The sequence below is a fragment of the Pyricularia pennisetigena genome, assembly GCF_004337985.1.
Source record: "Pyricularia pennisetigena strain Br36 chromosome 7 map unlocalized Pyricularia_pennisetigena_Br36_Scf_7, whole genome shotgun sequence".
In the NCBI taxonomy this organism is placed as follows: Eukaryota; Fungi; Ascomycota; class Sordariomycetes; order Magnaporthales; family Pyriculariaceae; genus Pyricularia; species Pyricularia pennisetigena.
The window spans coordinates 1,434,904-1,447,289 of NW_021940919.1; the positions used below are offsets into that span (position 1 = coordinate 1,434,904).

Consider the following 12,386-nt stretch of genomic DNA (forward strand, 5'->3'; position numbering starts at 1 on the left):
TTTTTTTTTTTTTTTTCCCTTCCGCCTTTTAGAGGTTGTTGCAAGCCGCTGGATATTCCTTGCACTTTGCTTGCGTTCAACCCTGTCCCTAAACGTTGGCTAGACCTAGCTCCATCTGTTCTTGATCTGCAAGCTTCGCACCTTGAGCTTCGGGTCCAAACTGCAAATTCATTATGGGTGCCCGAGCAACAGCATCGTCTGGTCCCACTTTTGTCCGCCGTTGGTTTGATTCTGTGATAAAAGCAACACTACTTTGCATTGATAGGCCAGTCAATACACGCTACCTATGTCCAACGCAGTATATAGGTATTTACCGTCATAGTGCAATGACTTGGTAATCCATGCTTATTCTACACTAGATAAGCTCAGGCAGTGAGCACCCTAGCTTGGCAGGGTCACGAGCATGGCCTGTCATAATTAAAAGATATGATAAATTAAATAAAACATTAACAATCCCTTCAGTCGTCTCTGCTTGACATGTGATTCTTGTCTCAACTAAATCCATCCAGTTGTCCTCCTTTCCGACACCCACGTGCCCCTTTCTTTCGTATACAAAACGCGGTTTCCAATGCCACGTGGAATACCGTCGTGTCCCAGATAAGCAGCTTAGTGGTATTCCAACGACAGCACTTGATTCACTTGCGTAGGTAGGTATATAATACTACCCGTGCACGCACTGGACTTGGAGAAAAAAAATCCATGAAATGGTACTCTCTGCTTGATTTCGAACTCCCTCTTTTATTCGCTCACTAGGCACAGTAACAGCCACATTTTACAGGCTCGTTGTCGGTTCCGACCGGGATAGAGGCCGATTTAAAGTCGGCTAACTACTGATTGTTCTGCCCGAGGGGCTTCCGAAAGATTTTTCAGGGACGGTGGCAAGTCTCGCCGCAGCGGCTTTCTTCCCACAATGCTGAATTCCGTGCTGGGTTGGCCTCCACTATATCACAAAGCCAAACTCAATCGTTCATTACCTTAATATCCCACGAAACGTGAGGACGGAGCGGACCTGTGAACTTCATTGGCAAGGCTCCAAATGTCAAGCAAGTATTCCCAAAGCATTGTGGTAGAAATTCAAGCGAGAGATATCAAAAGGCATATATACTTACTTCTCCAGGCTACAATCACACACGCATTATAGGCGCGCGCGATATACCCCTTTCGGTCCGGGGACCATCTGCTATAGCATCTGAATGAGTAGACAATCTTGGACTACGCTATTATCCCACAGGAAGTCTTTGCTATGCGGGTTTCTTCTAATGTGTTTGTGTCACGGTAAACTTCACATGATTGTGAATTCAAGATTCCTCCAATATGCACTTTGATATGCGGAATTTCAGCTGGTGCGCCAGGAAATAAGTCAGCAGTCGTTCCTTAGGCCTAAGTACAAAGTCTTCTCAAGCACGACAACAAGCGACCTAATACGATGCTGATGGAGAAGGGACGTGAAGATTATGGAAAGCTGTGAGGCCCTTGTCAGCATTGCTAAGACCTGGTTAGGATTAGCTACTGACCCGGCTGCCCAGGCCAACGATTTTGGACAATCAAATCTCTCGGGCTAACAGGGTATGGATGGAGAGCACCTACTCGTCACCTCGAACAAACTGTGTGATATGCAACATGGATCAGTAGGCAAGAGTCCGGATTAAAGAGAGGCAGTAGGGCAGACACATGGAATAGATCACGAAAGAGACTTGCTCTGTAATGACCCATCGGCCCTGGGAGAAGATCCGGAGAAACACGCTGAAGCCACGGAATGGTCTCATATTGAGTGTAATTAGATGGATCAAAGATATTGAGCCTTGCTGTGTTGGAAACATGGCCAATCACTGCCGAGAAACATAGCCACAAAGACCAGGAAGCATAGGTAATATTAAGAACTTCTGTGCCTTTGACGCCGACGCTGTACATTAGAATAAAATAATCCTTGCAAGCCCGATCCATAAATACATATCAAACCAGCCGTGCCATATCCATAGCCCGTTGTCTTCATGCAGAAATAGCTTATGCCGCAGATTGCCCCTTCGCTCGTGTCCCAGAAGATACCCAAACAAAAGAAAGAAACTAGGAGATTAGACTATCAATTACACAGAATACAAGAATATTGCTTCCTTCTTTTTGGTTTTATTATAGCCCAGGTGTATAAACGAAGGGAACAAAAATAACGAGAAGGACACAAATGAAAGGGTATATTATATAAAGCAGGTAGATTTTGGTCCCACTGGGTAAGTTATGGGGTACGTTTCAAGACTGAACTGGGTATAATCCGTCAGGCCAATACCCTTGTTGTTGTTGTTGGATTTGTGGCTGTGGTTGTTGCTGCTGGGGTTGCTGCTGGCCCTCGGAGCCAGTATTGCCCATCCCTGTATCAGCCGCCGCGACAGCAGCCACTATTGAATTCCAATCTGCTGCACCCGTGTACATCAATCCGCTGCCAAAGTCGACAGTGCCATTGAATGACGTGTAATCCATTGGATGGGCAGGGGGGTTTGAAAATCCGTTCATCTGCACAGGCTGGTAGAAGTTCTGCTCGAATGCTACGGGCCCACGTTGATCCAAGACCATCTGGTCTGTCGGCATCGGTCGCTGATCAATAGCCATCGGGTCGGAAGGAAGTGACACCTGTGTATCAATCGGATGAGACGGCGGAGGAGGCGGTGGGTGCGACGGTGGGGTCACCGTTGTCGTGTGTTGCTGTTGCTGCATGCCTGGTGGCAACGGAGAGGGAATCGATTGTATGGAGTGCACGGACGAGGCATCGGAGGTGAGGGGCCAGTCCTGTTTAAGGGCCAACGTCTCTGTTGATGATGGCCATTCTTGCTTTACCTCAAGCATCTGCTGATGCTCCTGGGGAAGCATCTGTATCGAAGGTTGCCGAGGAAGCGGACGTTGAGTATGTGGTAAAGATATTTCTGGCTGCTGCTGCATCTGTTGTTGTTGTTGCTGTTGCTGCTCATGCAAATCCTCCTGCTTTACTCCCCCAGGATGCACAACCTGTGCATGTCCAATATATTGTGACGGCCTCCTCCCCACGCCGGAGCCCTGCTGGGGTTCTAGAGAGACAACAAGCTGGATGGCAGTCTCCCAGGCCAGTTCAACTATTTGCTGCGCATTATCCTTGGCCGGGTCGAAAAACTCCAACAAATCCTGCAGCTGACCAGGCTCCTCGTTCTCGAGGTAACCATGCGAGCGACCCGTGTTCTTGGGATCCCAGCTGATCTTAGGCCGCTGCTCACGGGGCAGACCACCGTACTTGGCCGACTCGAGGGCTTTCCATGTATCATGAATGACAGGCTGATGGAGGAGACCATAGATGACCAGAGCATGGTCCCAGTGGGCCTTGGTCTTGCCGGATTCGTAGTGCACAGCTACATGATCAAAATATCGTTCAAGAGAGGGCAAGAAGGCCGCGCAGAAGCCACAGCCCCAAGCACGCTTGCGCTTCGAGTAACGTACCACCTTATCGGCGTGGGGGCATGTTTTACAATTGTGGCGAGACTTGTGATGTTGATTGAACGTGTTGGCGCCCCAAAAGACTCGGTTGCAGTCGGGGCAAGGATACTTTTTATACCTGCATGAGTGCAATTCGGGTGTTAGCTGGGAAAAGGGATGTGTTATTTTAATCAGATCACCAGGCTGAAGCTTACCTCTCGTGAAACTCGTCCTCATGACGTTTCCAGTCAAACTTGCGCTGCAGCTTCTGGGGACATGATGTACACCAGTAGGCCCTTGTTGACGGCCGGCTGTTGAACGACTGCGTGCCAGGGAGCTGGGAGTAACGGCTCATACCACTACCCTGCGACGACGTGGAGCTTATCGAAGTTGCAGACGACATGACACTGGCCCGCGACCTGGCCGTTGAACCAGTGCGCGTTGACGATACGGAAAGGCGGGGTGTGTGCTGCTTTGCCCCAATGCTTTGGCGTTCGTCAACACTGGTGGCTGTCGTCTTGTTCTCGAAGGCGGCAGCAATGGTCTGGTCAAAAGTCGTCGGGACGGAGACGCTGTGGGAGCTATGGATTGTCGAGGTCGGGGAGGCGCAAGGTGAGGGGGAGGACGGCGAGGGAGTAAAGCATGACTCGGGGTGCTGCTGCTGCCAAAGTCCCGAAGCCTGGACTTGAGTCGGGCACTTTTCCAGCAGCGCGCGCAGCAGTGTCTCTGGGGATAGGCCATTGTCGGTCAGGCGCTGAATTTGAAGGCGGGCGGCGGCAAGAGCGCCCTCATCGGCGTCCGGGCTACCGGCCGTCGGCAGGCCGTGCCGCGCATCCATGTGGTTTTGATTTATGGGGCTGGACTAATCAATGTAATAGGTGCAGCTTGAGAAATGAGCAGAAGACGCCGGTGCACTCTCGAGAACTTAAGACGAAAACGCTGTAGGGACAGCGGGTAATGCAAGGCCAAAGGTGAGGCGATCTGATGCTAGACAGTAAATAAGGGTTCGGACGAAAGTTTGCTCTCAACTGGCGGCGTGAAAACGGTCAGAAAGCAACGTAGGCTCGCCAACCAGACGCGGGATCAATTGCTTGCTTTCCCGAATGAGAATTATGATGACAGCTATCCAGCTTGGCTAATCCGTAAGCGACGCGGATGGCTGGCTGGCTTGTTGAATCAAACAGCCAATAAAGCTCAAGCAAATTTGGGATGATGGTCAAGAATGTATTGAATTAATGAATGAGCAAACAGAGCCGCACCCAAAGGGCTCTTTTTTTGGCGATGGTCGGTTTGGTTGTCAAAAGCACGAGGAGTTTGAGCGGGATGTCGTCGGTCAAAGGCCGGGGCAGAGGCAAAAGCAACGGCTTGGTCGGTATGCGGCAGGAGTTGTGTGACGAATGTACTGCTCGCCAATTTGCTTGCTCTCTCGAGTTTGTCAATCCCACAAGAGGGACGGGGGTATATTGCAGCCGGTAAAAACAATATGCAGCCGTTTGCTGTCAATGGTGGGGGGTGTGTATGTCTGCGTGCTTGTGTGTGATGCACCGCACTGCGCTGCGCGGGTGCAGACGTTCGGGGCTGACAACCTTTCAGGTAATGAATGTAATGTAATGTAATGTAATGTAGCTGTGGGTTGAATTGAATGCAGGCACAGCACGGATTGTGATGACGGCTAGCTAAATTAAAAAAAAGCTATCCCCTGCCCGTATGCGCATGCAGACCATCGTTCCCTCATTGATCAAGTGATCGACCAAAAGATGGACGAAACAGTCGTCAGAGTCGGTTACCATGTACTTGAGCGAGCGTGGAAGGTGAGAACATGTATGTCAGTCTGGTTGGATTTTGTAGCTGTTCGTTTTGGTCTGATCGGGTTGTAAGGGAAGGATCCGGTGCAATGGATGATGGACAGCTACACCTATAGGGAGAAACAAAAAGATGGGCAGATTGCAAAGACAAACAGGAAACGAAAAAAAAAAAAAAAAGATTGGATGGTAAAAAGAGTGGACAAAATTTGGTCTTGGATAAGGTAGGCGGGAAAGACGGATCAGCCGAACTGAAGGAAAGAAACGAACAACGGGTTACAACACCTTGCTCCAGTCGACTGGTCAATCATCAGCCTAACCACATACGCATCAGTAATGGATCCACCCCACTTTGTTCCCGGCGCGCGCACGCGTTCGAACCCGTTAGTTAAGAAGCCAGAACATCAAAAGGTACAGAGGATTACAATCACATATTGGGAAAGGTACCCAATACTTGGGAGCAACACGCCACCGAACAAAGAAGCCTGTCAATTCAGCGTGGACCAACTGCTTGCCCCGTGGTGAGAAGCACTGAACAGTCAGTGGCACGTACTGTAGATAGATTGGATCGACCAAGGGGCTCCCTGGTCATGGATCCACAAGAAACAAAACATGGGTAGGCAGATTGTGGGTTTCCGAGGCTTGCGCCTTTTCAAGAAAATCAATGTGTCTGTCTGTCTGCTCTGTCTGTAAGGCACAAGGCACTTTCCCCTGCCTGTCATCCCATTATGGATGGCTTGGACCGGCAAAGCAATTAAACTTTTTGACCAAATGTGTTTTAATCAACAAGCAAGCTAGAATGAAATAACTAACTGCAGAGGAATGTTCCGAAATGGAGTACCCCCGGAAGCGGAGATATAAAAAAGAAAAGGATAAAAAGTATATAAAATATAAACCCCCATGTTGTTTTCTCTCCTTCTCTCGATCAGGGGAAGGAAAAAAAAAAAATCCAAGTCACACTTTCGACAAACCCATCATCAAAAGCACAGTTCGTTGACACTGAGTCCTACCAGGACCCACAGATACCTCATACCACGTTTAGATTGGCAGGGAATAGCTGAGAAACATAGGGGCGGGGTTACAACCGAGGCAGGTACCAGGCACGGATACTAACGTCGGGTGCAAGCAAGCTCCCTTGATGAGTGGAGGGGGACATACACTAAACTAAAATGCCTGGTGTTTTTTTCAGGCACCAGACGTTAGCTTGCGAGAAGAGAGCACCTGGGCAGAGAGACCCCGGAAAATTGGGAAGAGATTTACTACCGAGCCGACCCTCGATTCAACGATCCAATTTTGAAGGCCCCTCCATGTTCCCGGCTCGCTTGGCATGGTAGAACAACTGCTCGCTTATCCATTGACGATGCGACGGCGTTATCCGATCAGTCCATAGCCCCAAATTCCTTCATCAAAAGCAATCGATAAATATTTAACCAGGCAATTACTTGTGGCAAAGGAAGCTCAATAAGGCGCACGTTTACTGCATCCACTTTAATTGATTTTCCATTTCTTTTCCTTCTTTAGCACCGTCCCGAGCCACAGCAAGGTAGCGAAAGCGGTTGGTTGGGCTGTCGAAATGGACTTGCGATAGCGACAAAGCAATCAAGAAAGAAACCGTTGAAGAAAGCGACGGGCAATCAGTCCAGCTCGTCCCGGTCCATCGTTTCCCAAACGGGTTGGCAAATAAAGGCGCTAATTGGCCCGCGACGTCGCGAGGCGCATGTTTTCGAAACATTTGGACCGCAGCACGGCTAGCACCTCTCTCTCTCTCTCTCTCTCACCTTGTCTCTCAACCCCTTGTTACCGTTTCAGGTGGCCCCAACGCGGCAAGGAAAGCCGGATAACCAGATTACAGTAACTGGTTGAGCTGACGGGTGAAAGAAGTAAAAAAGAAAAAGAACAAGACAAACAAAAAATGAAATAAACCAACGGCGATTTATCGTCAGTTTTGCAGATCTCGCTGATCATAGAGATGACGCCAACCTGCGTCAATCATTTGTTGCTACTTCAATTGTTTACGAAACTACTTATATTCACATTTGTCTTGTTTTATATTATCATATCGTGTCACTTTCTCAGATGAACACCGACTTGACCAAAGACACGTGCAAACCAAGAACCGAGTCGGTTCGGTGTTACGGTGGCGGTTAACGGTCCTTTTACTGTCACGATCCCACTTAACCAACCAGTAAGCAAATTTAATGGGGATCGAATGGCATGATGACGCCAACGCGCGCCCGTACCCGCTCGTACCGTTTAAATCCTTACTTACAAAGTACATTCTTTCCAACCCCTCTGGGACCTGAAGTTACTCTAAAAAGCCGCCGGTTACTTACCTGTGTGATTCCATCCTTCGAAACAGCTCCTCCTCGTATTCTGGCCTGCGTTGTTCCGGCCCCCTTCCAACCCGGTAATAAATCTTCGCTCGTGGCCCCTTTTCGTCCCTGCTTTGCCTCCCCTGCCTGTCAGACATGCCTCTTTTTTTCAGATCTTCACTCATGCCGGAGGGCACCGAGCGTTGCCATGCCAAGACAAAATAATGTGGCTGACAGCGTTAGCCCTTGGTGAGCTGTCACTTTCTGGAAGCCAACGTCAGGGTCAAGATAACTTAAGTGGGATGGTTCCGCGGGTAAATTAACGACGCTCATCATGGGTAGCAGTCACAGTCACCAACCATCACAGCAAACTGCAACCTCGCCAAAGCTGCGGGAGTTGTGCGGGACTTCTCTAGACGACGGCTGCTGGTGCTGCAGTTAGGCCGGTTCTAGTCTAGCCAGTCATCTTCCCCAAACATTCTCTCCTTCCTGTCCGCAGCACCATCCNNCCCCCCCACACACACACACACACACGCACACACGCACACACAACTGTCTTTCCTCATGTGCCACTGACCGGGATTTACAAAGTTTACGGTCTACTCCCGTCCGTCTTCCCCATGTAGGGATATTTTTGTGATGACCTGTAGGAACCCGCGGGGTCGCAGGCAAGAAGAATGGTGGAATCGGCCCCCTTGAATGCATGCCACCGTTCCACCGAGAATATACGAAGTATGTGTGCGTTAATCTGGTCTGTCTGTTAGTGCAGCTGGAAAGTAGGGAGAAGTGCTGGACAGGACCTTCTATGACGGTCAAGGTGGCACAGCAGGCGGAGAAAGTCTGTTAATCTCGAGGTTTATGGAGTCTGATGTCCACGTGAGAGACATGTGTTCCCGCACAAGTGATTACCTAGTTGATCCCCTTCTAGCCAAACAAACCTCGTGGGTTCAAATAGAGTAGCATTTGGAAATCGCCAGCTGTCACCACACCACATCGGATGGTAATTCGATCGACCTCGGTCAGGGCTTGTGTTGCGTTCCCAGAGATCCTTCTCAGTCGTCCATGGTCCACTTTACACTATCAAGCTGGGTCCATGAACCAGCAAGTAGCAGGTGCTGGCTTGGGACCAGCTTTCCGGAATAAGGACCATAAAAGAGGGAACAAGAAGGAGCTACTTATTGGAGGTCTAAAAGCAGCGGGCAAAGCTAGAGGAGTGATGTTGACAGAGAGCAGACTTGAATGGTCAAAATAACGTGTCTGTGTTGTTTTACTGGCAGTATATGGCCAAGTTCTTGCATATATGGCCACGAAGCTGACTACAACACTATTTTCGTATACGTGCCGTGCTTCATGCCCCTCATTACTGACCTTGAATGATTATTGAATCTGGTCAGTATTGATCGTGGTTAGACTACCTAATGGGTGATAAAACGCTTCATTCTCAGAGGATATCTAATAAGCGCCTGGTCATTTTATCCCTCAATCCCAAACTAGTGCCGCTGAAGGACAAACCGTACAGGTTAAACGGTAAGTATCTTCTTTCCTAGCTCTATTACCCGTGAACACGATGAGGATGACATAAGGGTAGAAGAAATAAGCAATAGCGCCCACTCAAACCAGCCCGGGCAACCCATCTGCAAGTCTGAACTCGCTACACAAAGCCTTCACGATTTGCATTTCCCTCAATAGAAAAGTCTGTGGCCTGATCCAGACACACTTCCCCTTCCCGCAACCTGCCCGCACCCTGAGCACAAGTAGCTCGCGGCGAGCGATCTGCACAAACCCAGGTGACGGCAAGAGTGGTAGGTTTTGCATGCGACTGTGCGCCCTCATCATGTGGGTGAACACCTAGTCAGCCTGGTAGCCGTGCAGGCCGCGCGAGACGACAACCTTGCCCCCGCGCATCGCATACTCGCGCAGGTCCGGGCCGCTGGCACTTGAACTTATTCCCTCTAGCGTATGGGTGAACAAGACGACCATGCATGGGTCTCGGTAAAGTTCTGCGACTATCTCGACTTGGCGCTCGGCGCGACGGACAATGGCCCACTCGCCGAGGATCCGTTGCACGACGGCCAGCCGGTGCTCGTACAGGGCGCGGCTTACAACGAACGGGACTGTCCGGTCTGGAAGAAGCAGGAGGACGATGGGACGGTTGTCACGCACCGGGGTTATGACATCGTCATTGGAATTGCCGGAGTTTCCCATGTTATGTCTATGTGGTCCGAACATGGGGGCGAGTTCGGGTATGTATGGATATCCGAAGTATCGACGCACAAAACGTGCTGATTCGTTGTCGTCCATGATTAAGAGTTCACGATGAAAGTAATATACCTAGTTAATTATCATCAGTCTTGGTCTTTTTTGCCGCAAATCGTTGGTCCTTGACCATGGGGGGAAAGAGGCAAGTTTTATATCTTGAGCTACCTGAAGAGTATAGGTGATACGAAATATTCAACGTTGGAAAGTAGTAAGGTGCTCCTTGATCTGCTGGATGGATGGTGATGTTTTATGAGTTGTCGCGAAATTGTCCGGCAGTAGAGCGCGGCTTTAAACCATGCAGTCTCCAAAAAGGTCAGCACTCTGGGTTGCATTGGAGCGCCATGTCCTGTTGCGTTCCTTCTTGGACGAAGTACCACAACTTCGAGGCAGTCACGGGCCTAATCTTGTGTCCATGTTTCCATCTCAATACTCCCGTACTGCACTGAATCGCAAAAGCCTCATTGAGATTGATCGCACTTCATCTTATGCTTCACTGTATTCATCGAGGTTAGCAGGCGCCAATCTCGAGGTGACAAAGACCAACTGCCCTGGAATAGGCTGTGGCCAACCATCAGCGGCAACAAGCGAATGGTATTTTGGATACTGGCTCTCGATTTTCGCCGACCGATCATTTCCTGTCTACATTTTGACAACTCATTACACCCCGTGTACATCCGAAGGGTGCAAATTAGGTAGGTAACTTCGATCAAGCATTAATGGCATTGCAGTTCAAAGGAGCATTGCCAGCTGTTACAGTAAAACATGACCTATGAACGAGTCCCCAAGTTCTAGCTGATCAATGCTAGGGCCTGTGTAAAGATAAAAATAGCCAGCAACACCAGTCATTCGGGGTCTGAGTCTGAGATGAAGTTCATCGGGTTGTACAGTGAACTAATTTCACCAATCTACTGCTTCCAATAGGAAAAGACAGAGAAAGAAACAAAAAGAAACAAAACCAAAAGAGAAATAGCAGTGGAAGGAATCAAGAAGAAAGCCTTGGTGTCACACCTTCCATTCTGCGCAACCCGTCCGCTTAACACATGCAAACAAGTTGCACGTGAAATTCACGTGTAATCAACGTTCATCATCGGTTCGCTACTTATTTGATAGGGATCCTATATTCTTCTGTCCATATCATCTTTAAATCTCACTACCGGACTCTTCCACTGACGCAAAACAACCCGCTCACCCTCCCGAACAAAGCACTCGTATCAAACGACTTCAACATTCACATTCCGTTAAATTCACCATCGGAAACATCGGCGACTAGTATGTTCCTTTTCCACCACCACATCGAACAGAATATCGAACATCTGCTAACCCGATACAGGCCTGGACGTCATGGAGGGGACGTGGCAGACGAAGCATCAGTCGTCACACGCAGGCCATGTCGAGATATCTCCGATCATGACGGCTGATCACTCTGATACCCATACCAACGATGCCTCGAACTGGGAGCATTGGAACGATATTGTCGCATTTGCTCCAGGACAGGGTGATTCTGCGGTAATCACTTTCATTTATAACATGCTGCCGAAATGCAAGCAATGGGTTGTCAGACGGAAAAGGTCTCCTAGGACGAATCCATACGATGATCAGGACCTCCGCCAGTATTATATTGATCTCAAGTCATTCGTTGCGTATCTTGATACAATTCAAATCACACCAGCCATCAAGAACAACAAAGAGCTGGGATTTTGCCGTCGCTTGATCACAGATACGAAGAACAGTGACATCATGCCCAGGTTCATTGTAGACCGCTTCAATTCCATTTGGGAGCGCTGGGATGGACAGATCCAGGACCTGATCGATGACGATAGAAACGAGCACGGCAACCCTCACGACATGGGCAATACCAGCCAGACGGAAGAACTGCCTAAAATTCCGTATCCGCATCCGGACCATCCCATCTATGGCGTTGGCGGCATTATGCACGGTGTGCTGGCTGGAAAGCCATCATCCGGTGCCAGATTCCGATACACGCTCGATCCTCGCCTTCCGAAGAAAGACGCCCATGTTATCGGACATAATGGCCTTGTCCCTGGCGCCTGGTTTCCAAAACAACTGGTTGCTCTTTTCAAAGGAGCGCATGGATCGAGCCAGGGCGGTATCGCGGGCTCTAAGGGTCAAGGTGCAATATCTATCATTGTCGGCTCAGCGGCGTACGAAAACGTTGACCGGGATTGTGGAAATATCATATACTATTCGGGTGCACAAACGCCAGGAGCGCGGTTGCCCGGTGACAAACAGGATTCGGCTTCGACAAGATTACTTCTCGAATCTTTTAGCAAAGGGAACCTTGTCAGAGTTATCCGTAAAAAGAACCATACATCGCAACATGCACCGGCTGAGGGTCTTCGGTACGACGGACTATACCGCGTCACCAAATGGGTTGAGAGGACCGAAATCACTACGGGCCGCCATCGAGTCTTGCTGGTTACGCTTGTACGAGACCCAGACCAAATCAGTCTTGAAGACGCCAAAGCGAGGGCGCCGTCGGCTACTGAACAGAGACGGATTATGGAAGCAGTGGAGAGGGGATATTAATGAGCTCCAGGATGCCAGCTCTACTTCGTCTATA

General features: G+C 49.5%; 4 protein-coding genes across 4 annotated transcripts; 2 read left to right on the top strand and 2 right to left on the bottom strand.

The window, feature by feature from the left end:
- Positions 1-2,244: 2,244 nt before the first annotated feature.
- PpBr36_10006 (uncharacterized protein) lies at positions 2,245-4,270 on the bottom strand (the record flags this gene model as incomplete). The annotated part of the gene is made up of 2 exons (XM_029897121.1): positions 2,245-3,571; positions 3,648-4,270. The coding sequence occupies 2 exons, from the start codon at positions 4,268-4,270 to the stop codon at positions 2,245-2,247; spliced, it is 1,950 nt and encodes a 649-aa protein (XP_029745261.1).
- Positions 4,271-5,189: 919 nt separating this feature from the next.
- On the top strand, positions 5,190-5,309 carry PpBr36_10007 (uncharacterized protein; the record flags this gene model as incomplete). Its single annotated transcript, XM_029897122.1, has 1 exon — positions 5,190-5,309. The coding sequence occupies one exon, from the start codon at positions 5,190-5,192 to the stop codon at positions 5,307-5,309; it is 120 nt and encodes a 39-aa protein (XP_029745260.1).
- A 4,085-nt stretch (positions 5,310-9,394) lies between these two features.
- Positions 9,395-9,847, bottom strand: PpBr36_10008 (uncharacterized protein; the record flags this gene model as incomplete). The annotated part of the gene is made up of 1 exon (XM_029897123.1): positions 9,395-9,847. The coding sequence occupies one exon, from the start codon at positions 9,845-9,847 to the stop codon at positions 9,395-9,397; it is 453 nt and encodes a 150-aa protein (XP_029745268.1).
- A 1,070-nt stretch (positions 9,848-10,917) lies between these two features.
- PpBr36_10009 (uncharacterized protein) lies at positions 10,918-12,352 on the top strand (the record flags this gene model as incomplete). Its single annotated transcript, XM_029897124.1, has 2 exons — positions 10,918-11,074; positions 11,136-12,352. Coding segments are annotated over 2 exons (1,374 nt in total), but the record flags the coding sequence as incomplete, so codon positions are not given.
- Between the last annotated feature and the right edge of the window lie 34 nt (positions 12,353-12,386).